This window comes from Gigantopelta aegis, chromosome 4 (genome assembly GCF_016097555.1).
Source record: "Gigantopelta aegis isolate Gae_Host chromosome 4, Gae_host_genome, whole genome shotgun sequence".
Classification (NCBI taxonomy): Eukaryota; Metazoa; Mollusca; class Gastropoda; order Neomphalida; family Peltospiridae; genus Gigantopelta; species Gigantopelta aegis.
Genome location: NC_054702.1, coordinates 52828788 through 52850253, shown reverse-complemented (window position 1 = coordinate 52850253; position 21466 = coordinate 52828788). Strand labels below are relative to the sequence as shown.

The following is a 21466-nucleotide window of genomic DNA, read 5'->3' as shown; positions in this document are numbered from 1 at the left end:
GTCCTTAACCATATGTCCGACGCCATATAACCGTAAATAAAATGTGTTGAGTGCGTCGTTAAATAAAACATTTCCATTTTGTTCTGCGTAACCAGTCCTGAGTTCCCGGTTAAGGTTTTTCGAAGCAACGGGGCCCAACGATTTGTTACATGCTAAGACTGACAGCTATATTGGTTTTTAGTAACTAAATACTAGTTCAACCGTTCACACGTGCCTTCATTCACTGAAGGTTCAAACATGACCACCCTGATCTCGCTCTCGAGACCTAGGTCCAAGATGTATGATCGACGAGACGTGGCTAGTTTTATTGTTCATCGACCGTGGAAACTCGATGTGTTCACAATGTAATACAACACAAAGAAGAAACAAAAACACACTACCTCTATGACGTTCACCTACCCCCATCTATTTACTTTCCCTCCAAACCCCACCCATGTATTTTTTCAAGGCAGCGATCTCATTCCGTACAGATACTCCATATGAATGTAGCGATCTCGAAAACGACCCTTGGGTTGCAAAGATACGCCCTTCCCCAGCCAAACTTCTCCCATCAACCAAATATCATTTACGTTGCCTTAACAAAATCCCATCTTTCTTCTTCTTCTTCTTCTTTTTTTTTTGTTATCCAAAACTATTATTTATGTTGCTGAAAAAATCTCATCTTTATCAATCTCATTTCGTACAGATACTCCATATGAATGTATTGGTCCCGAAAAAAAAGTTAAAACGTGTTTTGTTTAATGACACCATTAGAGCAGGATATTGGATGTCAACCATATTAGAGAGAATATTCGCTACATTTTTCCATTAGTAGCAAGGGATCTTTTATATGCACCATCCCACAGACAGGAAAGCATGGTCCGGGAAAGAACCCTTGGATGTTTCCGTACTCACCAACTTATCTTATGATCAGCCGACGTTTTTGTCATACACAATATATATATATATATATATATATATATATATATATATATATATATATATATATATATATATATATATATATATATACAGTCAAACCTGTATATAACGGCCACCCAAGGGACCTGACAAAAGTGGTCGTTATAGAGAGGTGACCCTTATATACAAGTTCAAAATTAGAACCCATATATTAAAGAATATCACAACTGTCATAAAAAAAAAAAAAAAGTCACATTTTAAAACCATTCCCACACTAGCTGTTTATGTCATCATTGCCTGTTGCTTTCTTCTGCCTTTTTCTTTTGGCTGAAATATTATTGTCAAAATCGGCCAGAACATCTGCTTTCCTTTTTAAAATAGAATTAATCTGAAAACGTCCTACACCAAAATGATCGGCGATCTTTCACGCACTTAAATTGCCTTTCTCAGATGTGTTAATAACGTCGATTCTCTCTTCTAAGCAGTACTAGTTTTCGGTGGCATTTTGCATACAAATGTATTCGTTAATATATTTCGCAAACGCTAACATTGACTTGCAGAAGATATTTTGTGTAATTGAAGGTTATTACCCATGTGGCATGTTTGACTCATTTGTTTGTTTCATGTCACCGCTAATCCTTCAGTGGAGTATGATCGTTGATTACAGCTGAATAAAATCGAGTCGCTTAAAAAATCCGAACACGGGACATCTGCAATGACCGCCGCCTTCAGCTATTCGTGTTTATTTACCAATCATTTTCTGGCTAGAAACAAGGAAACACCTAACATAATACCTCATTTGTTTGGTTTCTCGAGACTTAATAGAGAAACCATACATACAAATTACATTATGTATAGCCAATGGGAAGTCGTCTACTATTCAGTGAGGATGCTGAGAACCAATCGAATTACACCACCAGTATCTGCGTGTCACGGAAGTTACTGAGTGTCTGTTTGTTTTTCAATTACGATCAGAGAATTACAATGGAATTTTACTTTGACAGAAAATAAACTCAAAGCTACAGACATGGCCATATAAACACATTTAATTTATAATTTTTAAGATGATTGAAAAAGTAAAGACATAACCAGGGTAAAAAAATAAACAAAAAAACGTCTTTACGACGATCATCTTGTGACCGTTATAGCAGGTTCAACCTGTGATTTTGGGTGAAAAATAGTGACCGCTGGCCGGTATGGACAGGTGACCGTTATGTACAGGTCAAATAAGGAAGGAAATGCATTGGGAGGGATTTATAGTGACCGTTATTAGCAGGTGGCCGTTATGTACAGGTGACCGTTAGACCAGGTTCGACTGTGTGTATATATATATATATATATATATATATATATATATATATATATATATATATATATATATATATATATATATCACTTCTGTTATCCAAAAATATCGCTTCTGTTGCATTAAAAAGTCTTATAATATTCATATATTATGGTCGTCCTGATGACTGATTTTAACTGTCTTCATTCATGACATATTGACGATCAGAAGAAGTCGTTGTCTATGTTCCTTCCTCTTTAACATCGAGCTGTCGTTTTAGTTTGGACAGTTCTGCCAATCTTTCGTCTCTCCACCGGCGTCTGTCTGGAACCTCGCTAACCCGTGCGAAAGACTCCAGTTCGCGTTCCATAACTTCGGCTGCGTGGCCGCCCATTCGTTCCGGTTCTCTGAAAGGTTCCTGTGCGCTGCAGTACAGCTCAGAGGTCTGTGACATGTAACGCTCGAATCCTGTGAATAGAAGAAGATGCAGAAGTTTTCATTTTAATATGCATTTCTGTCAACATCCATGGAGGGATATCATAGACCGATTATGATGAATTACTCTGGAGCAAAAGAAAGAAAGACGCACTCAACACATTTTAATTACGGTTATATGGCGTCAGATATATGGTTAAGGACCACACAGATATTGAGAGGAAACCCGCTGTCGCCACTTCATGGGCTACTCTTTCCGATTAGCAGCAAGGGATCTTTTATATGCACCATCCCACAGACAGGATAGCACATACCACGACCTTTGATATACCAGTCGTGGTGCACTGGCTGTGATGAGAAATAGCCCAATGGGCCCACCGACGGGGATCGATCCCAGACCGACCGCGCATCGAGCGAGCGCTGTACCATTGAGCTACGTCTCGCCCCTACTCTGAAGCACTAATATCGGAGACGTGTTTAATAAATGATACTTATAAGATCAACAATAACATGGCGTTAAGCGACAGTGAGTTTATAAAGTTGGGTAAACACTCGTCCAGGCAATATGTTAAAAATAAATCCACCATAGAAATTAACTTTTGTTTACTTCATACATTAAAACCGGCCTCGGTGGCGTCGTGGTAGGCCATCGGTCTACAGGCTGGTAGGTACTGGGTTCGGATCCCAGTCGAGGCATGGGATTTTTAATCCAGATACCGACTCCAAACCCTGAGCGAGTGCTCCGCAAGGCTCAATGGGTAGGTGTAAAGCACTTGCACCGACCAGTGATCCATAACTGGTTCAACAAAGGCCATGGTTTGTGCTATCCTGCCTGTGGGAAGCGCAAATAAAAGATCCCTTGCTGCTAATCGGAAGAGTAGCCCATGTAGTGGCAACAGCGGGTTTCCTCTCAAAATCTGTGTGGTCCTTGACCATATGTCTGACGCCATATAACCGTAAATAAAATGTGTTCAGTGCGTCGTTAAATAAAACATTTCTTTCTTTCTTTCTTTCTTTCTTTCATACAATAAAGGGGTAGAACGCAGCCCAGTGGTAACGTACTCGCCTCATGTGCGGTCGCTTTAGGGTCGATCCCCGTCGGTGAACCCACTGGGCTATTTCTCGTGCAACACAACTGGTATATCAAAGGCCGTGGTGTGTGATATCCTGTCTGTGGTATGGTGCATATAAAAGATTTTATCTCTAAGATTATATGTGTCAGAATTACCAAATGTTTGACATCCAACAGCCGATGATTAATAAATCAATGTGCTCTAATGATGTCGTTAAATAAAACAAACTTTTACTTCAGACATTTAGTTATTGTATTATATACTGACCGGGACGAGACGTACCCAGTGGTAAAGCGGTCGGTTTGGGATAGATCCCCATCAGTGGGTCTTTTCGGCTATTTTTCGCTCCAGCCAGTGCACCACGACTGGTCTACCAAAGGCCGTGGTATGTGCTATCCTGTCTATAGAATAGTGCATATAAAAGATCCCTTGCTGCTAATCAAAAAGAGTAGCCCATGAAGTGGCGACAGCGGGTTTCCTCCCTCAATATATGTGTGGTCCTTAACCACATGTCCGACGCTATATAACCGTAAATAAAATGCACTGAATGAATGAATGAATGAATGAATGAATGAATGAATGCATTTTTAACGACACCCCAGCACAAAAAATACATCTGCTATTGGGTGTCAAACTATGGTAATGCAAACAAATAAAGTGATGATCAACATCAATATAAAAATTCAACAGTTAAATTAAAACACAGTGCAAAGAACTGTGCAAAAGTACAAATATCACAGACAGATACTGACTTTTACTCAAAATTTCAATGTGTGCTGTATTGGCCATTCTCAAAGAGAATGTTACACCCCTGCACCACGGTGAGGTTACAGCACGCATTGAATGCGTCGTTAAATAATGTCATGTCATGTCATAGGGTTTTACGTGCACATTCAGAAGAAGCTGTTGTAGCGCACGCCTGTCGTGGGCGCAAGAGCCGGCCTTGGCCGGCTCCTCCGTCCATGACAGGAAAGGTGGGGGGAGGGGAGAGGAGGGACCGCCTGCACTGGCAGGTGCAAGCTAGCACCAGCAGCCCGATCAAATCGGTAGCAGGCGGGTTGGGGTGGTGGTGGTGCTATGGAATTTGAATGGAGCAGTTAAATGCCAAAGAGAAAAGGGTGCGCAATTTTGATTGAGGGAATTTGGAGCAATTTTGAACGGTCGGTCGAAAGGTAAATGGCCGAGCTAATATAGGTTTTGATATTAGTGAATCGAGAGTAGCTCGTTAATTTTTAGACCTTTACGATGCTGTGGTGTCTCCCTAGGTTGCCCATAGGGCCCTTATAAAGGGCCTGACCGCTTCTGGTCGAGGCATCACCAAGTACCAAGTTATCTCGTTAAATAAACCATTTCATTCCTTATATACTGACCACCAGACAGAAGGTGCAGCCTCTCCAGGGGGCCGATAAAAGCGTAGTCCATGCCGAGTCCTTCGTACATTGCTCGTTCGACGTCGTCAACGTCCGCAACGCCGTCCTAAAATACACACAGGTATGGGTACCATACTACCATATTGTGTTACATGGGTTTAAATCGAGAGCCGGTTTGAAAAGTATAAGTTTAGTTGATTTGTGTTGAATGTGGAGGTTTTGGTGGTGGTGTGGGGTTTTTTAGGTTGTTGTTTGTTTGTTGTTGTTGTTTGTGGGGTTTGGGTTGTTTTTGTTTTTTCTAATTATTATTATTATTATTATTATTATTATTATCATCTAACTATTATCACAATGTCATTTACCACCCCAAGGCAGACCTGCACAAAACACATAACGCTGACAATAGAAAGAAAGAAATGTTTTATTTAACGACGCACTCAACACATTTTATTTACGGTTATATGGCGTCAGACATATGGTTAAGGACCACACAGATTTTGAGAGGAAACCCGCTGTCGCCACTACATGGGCTACTATTCCGATTAGCAGCAAGCGATCTTTTATTTGCGCTTCCCACAGGCAGGATAGCACAAACCATGGCCTTTGTTGAACCAGTTATGGATCACTGGTCGGTGCAAGTGGTTTACGCCTACCCATTGAGCCTTGCGGAGCACTCACTCAGGGTTTGGAGTCGGTATCTGGATTAAAAATCCAATGCCTCGACTGGGATCCGAACCCAGCTGACAATAGAGTGCAGCAATAAACAGAGTAAGACTTATCAATTAACAACCGGCGGCTACTTACGCCAGCAACGTCAATCAGCAATGAATACAGTAAATAAATTAACAGGGATAAACTTAAAGACAGCAGCTAGTACGTCAATCAACTATACATTAATTAAACAAAATGAAGGGTTTATACTGCTAGGCGACTGAACTGAACTGAACGTTATTTACACTCAGGCCGTAGTCTACAGCATATGAGGATATATATATACATACAGCAGTCAATAAAATTGTAACAAACACAAAACATTACCTAGACAGTATGTCGCCATTAGTAATATAACCTTTAATCAAGAAATAAGACGTCTACGTAACCATATGAATCGAGCTATATTTAAGCAAGACGCAAATGTGCTTCAGACACACACATCTGATTCAGCAATAAAGACGATATACGCTCGATTCATTCTCTCTTCATTTTATAACTAGGCTGACTCCAGTTGCTCCCTACTACATCCCCCAGAGTAGTTATTACAAACAAAGGTAACCCGAAAAACAAGACGGTTACACTATAAAGACCACAGCTGCGTTCAGTCTGATCGAGCAGAAAAAATTTCAAACCACACCAGGAACCAGTCAAACTGTTCGCAATGTTTAGCATTCGTCGCTTTCTCTGAACTCGGTGTATAATAAACCGTCCTCGGTGGCGTCGTGGTAGGCCATCGGTCTACAGGCTGGTAGGTACTGGGTTCGGATCCCAGTCGAGGCATGGGATTTTTAATCCAGATACCGACTCCAAACCTTGAGTGAGTGCTCCGCATGGCTCAACCACTTGCACCGACCAGTGATCCATAACTGGTTCAACAAAGGCCATGGTTTGTGCTATCCTGCCTGTGGGAAGCGCAAATAAAAGATCCCTTGCTCCTAATCGGAAGAGTAGCCCATGTAGTGGCGACAGTAGGGTTCCTCTCAAAATCTGTGTGGTCCTTAACCATATGTCTGACGCCATATAACCGTAAATAAAATGTGTTGAGTGCGTCGTTAAATAAAACATTTCTTTCTTTTTTTCGGTCTATAATAAATTAAATACTATCGATATAACATGTTACAAAACAGCCACTTACCTACAATGTTTTTTTTGTTTTTTTTCTGTTTCATTTTATTTTTACCATTTAACCATTTAAAACTAATTACACATACATTAATACTTTTAATTTTCTTGCAGTTGCACGCCATTTTTCAGTATCCTTTGGTTATACCCGTTACGCTAGGTTATATAAAACATATTACTCTCCATTTTAACACTCGGTAATGGACCGCCATTCCACCATTTTGTGTTACGAAGTATGGAAAGAAAACCAAATACCAACATACCTGTATTTTGTATGAAGGCAGCTGCCGATAATCGTTGATATCGATAACACATGAGTTTATCAAAACAGTAGTTGTGTTTGTATTTTCCACTATTCACTGACGTGGCAGCAGCGATGGTTTTTGTATATTTATACATGTATTTATATATATATATTTATCCTATAACTTACCCATGATATTCATGGCATAAACCCATGTGATAATTTACTTTATTAACCCGGTTAATAATGGTATGCAAATTTGCAAGGTCTCTAGGTAATGTGTTGCTGTGGATGGGTAATTTGCTACAAGCCAACAAGACCCGTGTACTTGAGCATAACGTTTTCAAAGATTTGTTTAAAATACGTGACGTCAAACTAATCTCTGCTAATCGTGATGACGTCATATTATTGATGGCGGCGACTTTAGTACTGTGATTTACTAAAACAAAATTTAAAAAAATGTTATTTTAGAAGTGTTATAGGATAAATAGAATTCGCTACTCGTGTTTTTTAATATGTAAAATATCAACCTCGTCTAGTTAATCGATATTTGTCTCAGCAGAGCCTCAACAAATACGGATTAACACAGACTCGGTTGATATTTTCCATATTAAAAAATACTCGTGACGAATCCTGTATGTGTGTGTGTGTGTGTGTGTGTGTGTGTGTGTGTGTGTGTGTGCCCCACCCCCACCCCACCCCCACCCCCACCCCACCACCCACCCCCACACACACTTTTTGGCACCTTTCTACATCCGTGCAATTAAATGATCCTATATTATTGTGAGAAAAAACGGCAGCTTTAAATTTTTATTGAATAGATATGATCTAAGATATTATGATTCAAATGTTATAATGTAAACAACGGGCAAAGAACATCACTTGCTATAAACGAACACTGAATAATTTAAGAGTTAGATGTGTGCTTCTCATTTTGTGATATCGACTGGCAAGCTAGAACAAATATAATAATCGAATGCAGTTTTAGATTCTGCTATATTTAACTTGGGAATCGATTACATTTCATTGTTTTTGCTTCAATTGTTGAAAAGGAAGGAAATGTTTTATTTAACGACGCACTCAACACATTTTATTTATGGTTATATGGCTTCGGAATCCGTATGAATGCTGGTCAACTTGCCCAAACCATCTCGCCCTCTACCAACTCGCCCCAACGGTTTGTCTATTCGCTCCAAACGGTTAAGTCAACTCGCCCCAAAAATGTTTACCAACTAGCCCACTATTTGGTTAACTACATAAATGGAAGCCCGTACGCTTATGTAACTTATAATTAGTTGAATATTGGTATTTACAAACTTAAGGTAATGGATGGAGTATGTTTAACGACACCGCAGCACAAAAATAGAGACCGGCTATTGAGTGTCAAACAAGGCAAGTACATCAATATGATAAACTTAAGGCATGCAGTGAACCATGAAACATCCTTTAAAGTTGTCTGCCAGTCTGTACCCGTAGGTATTTCCTTAATTGGTGCACAATAGAGATTTAAAGCCGTTTCGACAGAGCGGAGCGGATAAATTGTGCCATGCTCATATACCACGAAGGTTTCGAGCATGTCCGTCCTGGATCCCGTTTCTGGATAGCCATGGACCGGATCCGGGACAGACGGACGACATTGGCTTGAGTATCACGGTTGTTTACTGCCACAAAAATAGTAGGAATAATAAGCAACTTTTTGATGATGTGACTGACTGAAGCTAGACAGTTGTGACAAGTAGTGTTTTGGTGGGGGTTTTTCCTTTTGTTGTTCTATGGGCAAAAACACAGTAAACTATAAGCATTGCAATATGTTATCCATGCAGTCTTGTTTTTTCTTCTTGTTTTTTTTTTTGTCTTCTTTTTTTCCACTGCCCCATCTAATTTCTTCCCAATCTGGCAACTACTCCTATCTTTCAACTTCCTTTGCTATCCACCTCCACATTTCAGTATCTCCAACTATGGCTATCCGTGCCACACACCTGCCATTCCCCATCAGCTTTTAGCTGTGGGCATAGTCTGACCACTTCGAGGAATGTTCAGTAGTTACTTCTGGCATTGCCAACAGGCACTTGTAGCCACTCCGGCGGTCGTGCAATGAAAAAAAAAATAATAATAAAAAAAAAAAAAAAAAAATAGTTTAGTTCTACGGAATTAAGTTGGCGCTTGTTTCTGGGCTTCTGACACATCTTTAGTTACACTAGACAAGTAGATGTGGCGGTACGAAAGAAAGAAATGTTTTATTTAATGACGCACTCAGCACATTTTATTTACGGTTATATGGCGTCAGACATATGGTTAAGGACCACACAGATTTTGAGAGGAAACCCGCTGTCGCCACTACATGGGCTACTCTTCCGATTGGCAGCAAGGGATCTTTTATTTGCGCTTCCCACAGGCAGGATAGCACAAACCATGGCCTTTGTTGAACCAGTTATGGATCACTGGTCGGTGCAAGTGGTTTACACCTACCCATTGAGCCTTGCGGAGCACTCACTCAGGGTTTGGAGTCGGTATCTGGATTAAAAACCCCATGCTTCGACTGGGATCCGAACCCAGTACCTACCAGCCTGTAGACCGATGGCCTACCAGACGCCACCGAGGCCGGTAATGTGTCGGTACGAAGTACAAAACATGTATTTCTTGAGCATATTTTAACGGTCTGGGTTTTTTTCCTTCTTCTTCATGTTTTTTGTGGGGGGTTTTGTTGGTTTTTGGGGGGGGTTTTGGGTGGGGGGGGGGGTATTTTATTTATTTTTATGGGGGTGGAGGGTATTTTTTGTTGTTTTATTTTTACTTTATAATTTATGTATTTATTTATTTGTTTTGCTTTGTTTGTTCTTCGAGGGTTTGTGTGTGTGTGTGTGTGTGTGTGTGTGCGCGCGTGTGTGTGTGTGTGCGCGCGTGTGTGTGTGTGCGCGCGTGTATGTGTGTGTGTGTGTGTGTGTGTGTGCGCTCGTGTGTGTGTTCTTTCTTTTTTCTTTTCTTTCTTAGGTTTTGCGCAAACTAACGCGACTAACGACATTCTTAATCGGTACTCTTCATTAGATACCCGAAATATTTACTTAGGCGCTATATATTTGAAAGAAAGCTTATTGTGCAATATTAGGATAGATGACTGTCTTATGTTCCTCTCTACCCGTGTCGCGTGGCTGCAGTGTTACCCTATTTAAATCCCTAACGGGCCCGACTGGCAATTTCAGCAGAGACCATTTAATTACAACTAGCACTTTTTAATATAAAATACTTAATCTGAACGACAAAACCTCAACACATGATCAGGGCCGTATCTCTGCACAATGCCGAGTGGAATGGGTATTTGACAAAATAGGTTCGGTTCCCAGTCGAGGCATGGGATTTTTAATCCAGATACCGACTCCAAACCCTGAGTGAGTGCTCCGCAAGGCTCAATGGGTAAACCACTTGCACCGACCAGTGATCCATAACTGGTTCAACAAAAGCCATGGTTTGTGCTATCCTGCCTGTGGGAAGTGCAAATAAAAGATCCCTTGCTGCCTGTCGTAAAAAGAGTAGCCTATGTGGCGACAGCGGGTTTCCTCTAAAAACAGTGTCAGAATGACCATATGTTTGACGTCCAATAGCCGATGATAAGATACAAAAATCAATGTGCTCTAGTGGCGTCGTTAAATAAAACAAACTTTACTTTTTACTTTTGACAAAATAGTGGCTGATTCCACGAATGTCCATCCAGTGCATATTCCATAGGAGGACAGCCACTCACAAGGAGATCCTTCACTTGAGAGTTCATCCCTCCTGCACCGCGAAAAGAGGACCGCCACTCACAAGGAGATCCTTCACTTGAGAGTTCATCCCTCCTGCACCGCGAAAAGAGGACCGCCACTCACAAGGAGATCCTTCACTTGAGAGTTCATCCCTCCTGCACCGCGAAAAGAGGACCGCCACTCACAAGGAGATCCTTCACTTGAGAGTTCATCCCTCCTGCACCGCGAAAAGAGGACCGCCACTCCCTGATTAGCCTACCGCATCATAACTAGCACCGGAAAGAGTTCATAGAATAAGTACATGCACTCATGAATCACTGTCACGACGCTTTTATAATCACTGTCATTAACCAGTAACGATCAACCCATGCAACCAATCGTACCAACCTATAGCGGTAAAGCGCTCGCTTGATGCGCGGTCTGTCTGGGGTCGATCCCCGTCGGTGGGCCCATAGGGCTATTTCTCGTTGCAGCCAGTGCACCATGACTGGTATATCAAAAGCCGTGGTATGTACTACCCTGTCTGTGGGATGGTGCATATAAAAGATCCATTGCTGCTAGCCCATGAAGTGGCAACAGCGTGTATCCTCTCTCAATATTTGTGTTTGTGTGATGCCATATAATCGTAAATAAAATGTGTTGGGTGCGTTCTTAAATAAAACAATTGCTTCCTTCCCATCGTACCTCAGTCTCTGATCCCCTTCGTTTTCGTCTTGCTATTGCCGGACACAATGCTGTTGAGAAACATACTCCCAACAAAACAATAAGCACCTAAAAAGTGTCGGTGGTTTTTATAAATCATCCTTCCAAATGTATGTCCACTTATTTTAACAATATCAACAATAATATACCATACACACACACATGAGTGCCTGTGACAAAACACTTCAAAATGTCAGTACTATAAATTATACAAGAACGGACATCTATTTTTTGTTTTGTTTTGTTTAACAACACCACTAGAGCACATTGATTTATTAATCTTCGGCTAGTGGATGTCAAACATTTGGTAATTTTGACCTATAGTCTTAGAGAGGAAACCCGCTATATTTTTTCATTAGCAGCAAGGGATTTTTTTATATGCACCATCCCACAGACAGGATAGCACATACCATGGCCTTTGATATACGAGTCGTGGTGCACTTCTCGGAACGAGAAATAGTCCAATAGGTCCATCGACGGGGTCGGACATGTGGTTTATTACATTTTCATTTAAAAAATATATATATATATACCATGTCGATTGTAAACCCTTTAATATTGTCAGACGCCATATAATCGTAAATAAAATGTGTTGAGTGCGTCGTTAAATAAAACATTTCCTTCCTTCCGTCTCGCTCGATGCGTGGTCGGTGTGGGATCGATCCCCGTCGGTGGGCCCAATGGGCTATTTCTCGTTCCAGCCAGTGCACCATGACTGGTATATCAAAGGCTGTGGTATGTACTACCCTGTCTGTGGGATGGTACATATAAAAGATCCCTTGCTGCTAAACGAAAATAGTAGCTCATGAAGTGGCGGCAGCGGGTTTCCTCTGTAATATCTGTGTGGTCCTTAACAATATGTCCGACGCCATATAACCGTAAATAAAACGTGTTGAGTGCGTCGTTAAATAAAACATTTCTTTCTTTCTTTGTTACCTTCCGTTTAATACTGTGAGACGTTTTCTAAGATCATTATTTAAGAATCACACAAACACTGTCTTCTGACGTCTCCATATTATCACTTAATCGTTAAATCGCTAAATACACTAAATTGGTAGACTCATCTCGTTCACCTCATAAAGCTGGCTTGACCATTGTCATTAATGACCATCGGTGGTAGGGGCGTATAATGGATATCTGTAAATACTTTTTAATGCCACAAGCTACTGGTGTCACAGTATGACATTGTGTTGCCGAGCTCTAGTGGTCATTGAACTTATCGCCCCTTGGGGTCATCATCACAGTTTGGAGGAATAACCGGCCTCGGTGGCGTCGTGGCAGGCCATCGGTCTACAGGCTGGTAGGTACTGGGTTCGGATCCCAGTCGAGGCATGGGATTTTTAATCCAGATACCGACTCCAAACCCTGAGTGAGTGCTCCGCAAGGCTCAATGGGTAGGTGTAAACCACTTGCACCGACCAGTGATCCATAACTGGTTCAACAAAGGCTGTGGTTTGTGCTATCCTGCCTGTGGGAAGCGCAAATAAAAGATCCCTTGCTGCTAATCGGAAGAGTAGCCCATGTAGTGGCGACAGCGGGTTTCCTCTCAAAATCTGTGTGGTCCTTAACCATATGTCTGACGCCATATAACCGTAAATAAAATGTGTTGAGTGCGTCGTTAAATAAAACATTTCTTTCTTTTTCCATCGGACATAAGGCTAGTAAGGAAGGAAGGAAATGTTGTATTTAACGACGCACTCCACACATTTTATTTTACGGTTATATGGCGTCAGACATATGGTTAAGGACCACACATATATTGAGAGAGGAAACCCGCTGTCGCCACTCCATGGGCTACTATTTTCGATTAGCAGCAAGGGATCTTTTATATGCACCATCCTACAGACAGGATACTACATACCACGGCCTTTGTTACACCAGTTGTGGAGCACTGGCTGGAACGAGACATATCCCAATGGGTCCACCGACGGGGATCGATCCTGGACCGAGCGCGCATCAAGCGAACGCTTTACCACTGGGCTACGTCCCGCCCCTAAGGCTAGTAGGTACAGAGTTCGTAGCCCGGTACCGGCTCCCACCCAGAGAAAGTTTTAACGACTCAATGGGTATGTGTAACACCACTACACCCTCTTCTCTCTCACTAACCACTAACAACTAACAACTAACCCACTCTCCTGGAAAGACAGCCCAGATAGCCGAGGCGTATGTCTAGGATAGCGTGCTTGAACCTTAATTGGATATAAGCACGAATATAAGTTGAAATGAAATGAAAATGGTGGAATATAATCGTATAATACCAACAAGGGGGCTTAAACGTAGCTCGGTGGTAAAGCGATCGCCTGATTCCCGTTTTTTTTCTGTAAATGTATTCAAACAAAATTAGCTTATTGGCCAACTGAATATTCCCGTTCGTCTGGTCTCGTCTGCTGTGTTTTAGAAACACGGAAGTACTGCAGGAGAAAGCAATATAATTGTAGACGATTGATTCTCGCCATTTAAAGACAGACCAATTGCAATTAACGATCATTTGGTTCAAATAGTTCGAGTGTAAAATCGGTCACAGTGATATAGTATCCATCCTGTGGAGGGGCTGGGTGGGACGTAGCTCAGTGGTACAACGTTCGATTAGTGTGTGTGTTAGTTTAGTCTGTGTGTGTATGTGTGTGTGTGTGTGTATGTGTGTGTGTGTATGTGTGGGTATGTGTGTGTGTATGTGTGTATGTGTGTGTGTATGTGTGTGTATGTGTATGTGTGTGTATGTGTATGTGTATGTGTGTGTGTGTGTGTGTATGTGTGTGTGTGTGTGTGTGTGTGTGTGCATGTATGTGCATGTGTGTGTGTATGTGTGTGGATGTATGTGGATGTGTGTGTGTATGTGTGTGTGTGTGTATATGTGTGTGTGTTAGTGTGTGTGTTTGTGTGTCTGTGTGTGTGTCTGTGTGTGTGTGTGTATGTGTCTATGTGTGTGTCTCTCTGTGTATGTGTGTGTGTCTATGTGTTTATGTATATGTGTGTGTGTGTGTCTGTGTATGTGAGTATGTGTGTGTGTGTTAGTACGTGCGTGTGTATGTGTGTGTGTATGTATGTGTGTGTCTGTGTGTATGTGTGTATGTATGTATATATGTGTGTGTGTGTGTCTCTCTCTCTCTCTCTCTCTCTCTCTCTCTCTCTCTCTCTCTCTCTCTCTCTCTCTCTCTCTCTCTCTCTCTCTCTCTCTCTGTGTGTGTGTGTGTGTGTTAGTGTGTGTGTGTTAGTGTGTGTGTGTATGTGTGTATTGGTGTGTGTGTGTCTGTGCCTGTGTGTGTGTATGTGTGTGTATGTGTGTGTGTGTGTGTGTGTGTGTGTGTGTGTGTGTGTGTGTGTGTATGTGTGTCTGTGTCTGTGTGTGTGTGTGTGTGTGTGTATGTGTGTGTATGTGTGTCTGTGTGTGTGTGTGTGTTAGTGAGGTTGTAGCTCTCTTACCGTTAGAGTACTCAGGCAAACGTAACTTGTATACTAGACGTGCATGCTTTCTTTATTCAAACATTACTTTAACCAGTATACATACACTGTATAAAGTACCCTTCATAAACGTCGCCTATACAGTGGTGTTTAAACTCAAGTCGGGCTGTACATGTACGCAATGATATATTCCGTGCATAAAATTTAATATTGCAGCAGCAATGTAATTGCATTGGACATAAGCATGATAATCAAGTTAAAATGAAATACTAGTAAATGAAATTTTACTTATAGCAGACGACAGTGTAATTTCATTGAGGTCGAAATACAAGGCTCCGATTATGTGTTCAATTCGAATATTTCGGCGTCCTACGATGCCCTGCTTGTACCACAAATGGTTATAAGCTCGAAAATAGAGTTAAAATGAAATACTAGTAAACGAAATTTTATTGATAGCAGACGACAATGTAATTTCATTGTAGTTGAAATACAAGGCTCAGATTATCAGTTCCATCATTTAGGCTGGGGTTAATTTTAGACTTAGAATAAACAGTCTGGGGTATCTTATATTCTTGGATATAACTTAGAACATATGTAGTAGCGTTGGTATAGAATAAACATTCTGGAGTATCTTATATTCTTGGATATAACTTAAAACATATGTAGTAGCGTTCGTATACAATAAACAGTCTGGAGTACCTTATATTCTTGGATATAACTTAAAACATATGTAGTAGCGTTCGTATAGAATAAACAGTCTGGAGTACCTTATAGTCTTGGATATAACTTAAAACATATGTAGTAGCGTTCGTATAGAATAAACAGTCTGGAGTACCTTATATTATTGGATATAACTTAAAACATATGTACTAGAGTTCGTATAGAAAAAACAGTCTGGAGTACCTTATATTATTGGATATAACTAAAAACATATGTAGTAGCGTTGGTATACAATAAACAGTCTGGAGTACCTTATATTATTGGATATAACTTAAAACATATGTAGTAGCGTTGGTATAGAATAAACAGTCTGGAGTACCTTATATTCTTGGATATAACTTAAAACATATGTAGTAGCGTTGGTATAGAAAAAACAGTCTGGAGCACCTTATATTCTTGGATATAACTTAGAACATATGTAGTAGTGTTGGTATAGAAAAAACAGTCTGGAGCACCTTATATTCTTGGATATAACTTAGAACATATGTAGTAGCGTTGGTATACAGTGCTCCTACCAACAGTAGCTAGTGGGAATTTCCCTATTAGCTCAGTTGGTAGAGCGCTGGACTCTCGTTCTAAGAGTCTGTAGTTCGAATCCCCTCAGTGGAGGTTGATTTTACTGTTACACATATCTCTCATCATTGATCTCAGACATATTTACCTTAATTAGCCACCAGGCTTCTTGCAGACACGCGTTTTGTATTCGGGCCGCCACAAAGTTGAAGATTTCTTTCTGCAGGACAACTGGTGCTTGTCCAATGTCTTCCATCAGTTTATAAACCATGTCGACGGTTTTGTCTGACGTCCAGGGCGCCCTGACGATCTCCACCAGGGGTATGTAGAATGGAGGATTTATCTGATAAAGAAAGGAATGTAAGCCATGTTTAACTACACCCCCGTCATATTGTGTTGTCGGTGGGTATAACGATGTCAAGTATGTTAACTGCTACAACGGCTACAGTGGTGTAGTTGTTAAACCACTGGACGTGAAAGTTAAACGTTTGTTTTGTTGAACGATACCACTAGAGCACATTGATTTATTAATCATCGGCTATTGAATGTCAAACATTTGGTAATTCTGGCATATAGCCTTAGACAGGAAACCCGCTACATTTTTCCATTAACAGCAGAGGATCTTTTATATGCACCGTCCCACAGACAGGGGTGGGTATAACAGTGTCAAACATGTTAACTGCTATACCGGCCCCAGTTGTTAAACCACTGGACGTGAAAGATAAAAATTTGTTTTGTTGAACGACACCACTAGAGCACATCGACTTATTAAGCATAAGCCATTGGATGTCAAACATGTGGCAATTTTGACATATAGTCTTTAGAGGGGAAATTGCAATGTATTTCAATTAGTGGCATGGGGTCTTTTATATGCATCATCCCAGATACAGGATAGGACATCCCATGGCTTTCGATATACCAGTCGCGGTGCACTGGCTGGAACGAGAAATAACCCTAGACTGAGCGCGTATCAGGTGAGCGCTTTACCACTGGACTACGTCCCACCACAGGCATGTTTAACCCCGTCTTATTGTGTAGTCGGTGGGTGTATATATATATATTCTTCAAACAAAGTAGGGGAATCTGAAATATTAATGTTAATATCAACTATTAGACCGAACATATGTTTTGACCACAGACATCCTAGTAAAGAACGTTCAGGTCTGTTTATCAACACATCGAAACATATTCCATAGTTTGCACGTGCATCACGCATAGGACATCCCATGGCTTTTGATATACCAGTCGCGGTGCACTGGCTGGAACGAGAAATAACCCTAGACTGAACGCGTATCAGGTGAGCGCTTTACCACTGGACTACGTCCCACCACAGGCATGTTTAACCCCGTCTTATTGTGTAGTCGGTTGGTGTATATATATATATTCTTCAAACAAAGTAGGGGAATCTGAAATATTAATGTTAATATCAACTATTAGACCGAACATATGTTTTGACCACAGACATCCTAGTAAAGAACGTTCAGGTCTGTTTATCAACACACCGAAACATATTCCATAGTTTGCACGTGCATCACGCAGTTGCCCCGTACCCGTGCGTGGGGTGTCATTCTCGATCTTGACCATTTCCAGGAAGGTCGATTAATCACTGTGGAACATTATTTTTGCGATTTACTGATAAAAAAACGATAACTTTCAAATTTCACTTCAAGATCTTTGGTGGTCATAAAACCTACTGTCATACTGAACTACCGGTTGTAATGTTTGCCCAATTAATTCACTATTATCATATAACCGTTCCCCACAGCTAATATACCTTACAATTTTGGCAATTGTAAATTCTTATTAGAGTTTTATATATATATATATATATATATATATAAAACAGTGTCAAGCATATCAACAGCTTCACCGGCCCCGGTTGTGTAGTTGTTAAACCACTGGACGCAAAGCTGGTAGTTAATGGGTTCGCATCCTGGTAACGGCTCTTTGGGGAGGTTTAAAGCTGCATTACGTCGAACGTTCTTGCGCTAATCATTAATCCATTTGCCGCGATACGAATCACATATAGCTAATGTGTTTTCCCATGATGGTCTCATTGTACCATAATTGGATATAAGCACGAAGATCAAGTTAAAATGAAATACTAGTAAATGGAGTTTCACTCTTACAGCAGACGACATTGTCACCGGTATGCCAACTGCTGGCACAGAGAAACGAGTGGAGGAGGACTGATGGTGTGTGTGTGTGTGGGGGGGGGGGGGGGGGGGGGGGGGGGGGGTCGTGGTCAGCTTTCCACCATCAACTGTCAATTCCATCAACTAGTATTGTAGTTTGAGAGTAAATTATGAAGTAGCGTGTTGTTCTGGGATTTTGGGGTTTTGTTTTGTTTGTTTGTTTGTTTTTTGTTTGGGGTTTTTTTTTTTTTTTTTGGGGGGGGGGGGGGGTTGAAGGAAATGTTTTATTTAACGACGCACTCAACACATTTTATTGACGGTTATATGGCATCAGACATATGGTTACGGACCACACAGATATTGAGGGAGGAAACCGGCTTCATGGGCTACTCTTTTCGATTAGCAGCAAGGGATCTTCTATATGCACCATCCGACAGACAGGATAGCACACACCACGGCCTTTCTGGCCGGAACGAGAAATAGCCCAATGGGCCCATCGATGGGGATCGATCTTAGATCGACCGCGCATCAGGCGTGCGCTTTACCACAGGGCTACGTCGCGCCCCCTACTGGAAGAAACCCATCAGCACCTACATATTTAACTGGAACATTATTGAAAGGGAAAAAAGGCGACAGTCGCGTCTGATCCCGTGTCGGCTAGTGTGTGCTGGTGCTCATTTTCAGACTACTGCCGACTCGACTCAACGTTAATCGGTAGGTGTGCGCCAACCATAAACACAGAAACACATCAGCGTAATGTCATGTGCTGATAACGTTATTTGTTTATTCAGATGGAGATTACATACCCTAGTTTTTTAAACACTAAGGTATATTTTGTTTACTATTAGAGCCGTTTTTGATAATTGAAATCATACTTTACTTATATTTTATTGTTTAGGTTATCCATTTCCGCACATAAGTGTTTTTGGTCATCCTGGTGTTCTTAATACAACAAAATGCTTTTCTCATATTTTAAAAACGCACGTGCGTCTGAGAAGTAACAGTTATGGAGTCGAGTTTTAGTCTATTTTTGGAGGGTGTTTCACCATTTCAAAGTCACAGTCTCATGTTTCACTCAATTGTAGCTTTATCGAAATGTGTTTGTAGATTAACTAAACTTAGTGTTAATTTTCACGGGTTGAAACTAGGGTCTGTCTCTTTAACTTTGACAACACCTGTACCGCTAACAACATCTGCACAGCCACACTGGTACTGATATGAATACGACTTGAAAGCAGCTCTGGTGCACGAATTGAGCATGTCTCAGCTTCCACGGGTTTTTCTTCAGAACCTTGATAATTGCGCAAAGAGTCATCGCGCCACCATGACCACGTGTAACTGCACAGAGGGATAGCGCGTGTTAATGATGTTATTCTGTCTTCGAATTCTAAGACACAATGATTCCGGGGTTTTTCATACTTGGACCCCTGAGTCGTACTACTGCAATTATGTAAGAACATGACCAATTATCCACGTTTGATGTCCATTTCGTTGCCAATAAAATGTATTTACTATGTGTAAATTAACCATGGTAATAAACCCATATCTGTGAGGATTCCATTACAGCCTAACGCTAATTCTTCAGTGGTGCAAAAATGTTGTATTCCAGTATATGTTTTATTATGTGGTTACACTGTATGTGTATTCTGTATGCACGGCGAGACTGGAATAAGGGCGGTACCAGAATTGATTAAACGGAGAGGGGGCGTGAAACAGGCAGGCTAGTTATAATTGTATGCCTGGTGGTCTGTTGTAATATTTTCTCTTTACGAACTCGGTTTAAATAAAAATATATATATATTTTGAGAGTATGCAACAACATTTTCTTCTGCTCCTATCATGTGACCACTTCCGCAACGGCCCTTAATTCTAACTGTTCAGTGGTGCGTAATTAAAGGGCATGTGCCCCCACTCCCCACCCCACACACACATACTTTAGGACAAAAAAGTACGGGTTGTTTTTTCCTACTCTATATACTCTACTTGGCCATCTAGAGATTGTGCTACCATCCCTACCCCCACCCCACCCCACCCCAACTGCAGATATCGTTGCTGCGGGCTTGAGTATGCAAAGTGAGATTGAAATAACATGTCTCTCAGACTAACTGTTATTGCTTGTATGTAAGTACTGTCTGGAAACAACCAAATTAGCCCCGAACAAGACGTCTATGGAGGTTGTAATAGCGTACTTGTAGAAACGAGATCGACGTGCTAGACTGACCGGAAACACATGTCATGCCGATCAGGCCACAGACCACAATTAATTACTCTCTATAGCCTTAGTGGCTATAACATTTGTATTAAAAAAAAAAAAAATAATGTACCTTTGCCTGCCTGAGGGAAACATACCCTGAAAAGAACAACCCCTGTTGACCAGCTCTTTCTCCCAGGATATTGGTTTAAACAAACACACCCACTAAACCTGGCCGGAGTACACCCATTTTACACAAAAAGCACTACTTTTGCATGGGCCGGAATTACAACAAACAAGTCTTCAAGGTCAACAAGTTACACATGTTTACAAACTACACGCTCTCCCCTGTCACTTCGGTCAAATAGTTGCCACTTCAAAGCTGTCTGCCATGAAATAATCACAGTCAAACGGCAGACTACTTGCACGGACAAATTTCCGGAATTTCCAGACAACCAAATGGGAAGATAACTGTAATCTGAGGCCATCAGTGACACAGTTTTTGAATACTACGTTTGCCATTTTCTACATGACATGTCTGGATAATGTAACTGACATATCATAGGATGGCAAACTGTGGCTTGACATCTATGTGCAGCATTCTCACAATTGTACAGGACAATCAAATATTTTTCTAAAAGAGTATAAAGTAAAAAATATATATATTATGACAAGAAAAGGTATACATGTTTAAAATAAAGATAAAATAATGCTGACAGGACTTTTGCTTCTTTAAATTACATTTTAAAACTGGTGTATATTGTTTGGGTTGTTTTGATTTAATTTGTGTGGGTTTTCTTGTTATTTTTTGTATCATTCTTGGGTTTTTTTTGTTCTTTGGTTTGTTTTTGTTTATGTTTTTGTTGTTGCTGTTGAGGTCTTTTGTTGCTGCTGCGGTTTTTAGGGGTGTTGTTGTGTAT

General features: G+C 40.9%; 1 protein-coding gene across 2 annotated transcripts in view; it reads right to left on the bottom strand.

Moving 5' to 3' along the window:
* Positions 1-2260: 2260 nt before the first annotated feature.
* The window catches only part of LOC121372193 (lambda-crystallin-like), a 34572-nt gene continuing 15366 nt past the window's right edge, over positions 2261-21466 (bottom strand). Inside the window, exons 3-5 of one of the 2 annotated variants that reach the window (XM_041498477.1) lie at positions 16369-16563; positions 5064-5169; positions 2261-2653 (exon numbers count right to left, since the gene is read on the bottom strand). In XM_041498477.1, coding sequence (XP_041354411.1) covers positions 2427-2653; positions 5064-5169; positions 16369-16563 — 528 coding nt within the window. In that variant the 3' untranslated portion in view covers positions 2261-2426. The remainder of the gene's footprint in view (positions 2654-5063; positions 5170-16368; positions 16564-21466) is intronic. The other variant, XM_041498478.1, reaches the window with a different exon arrangement.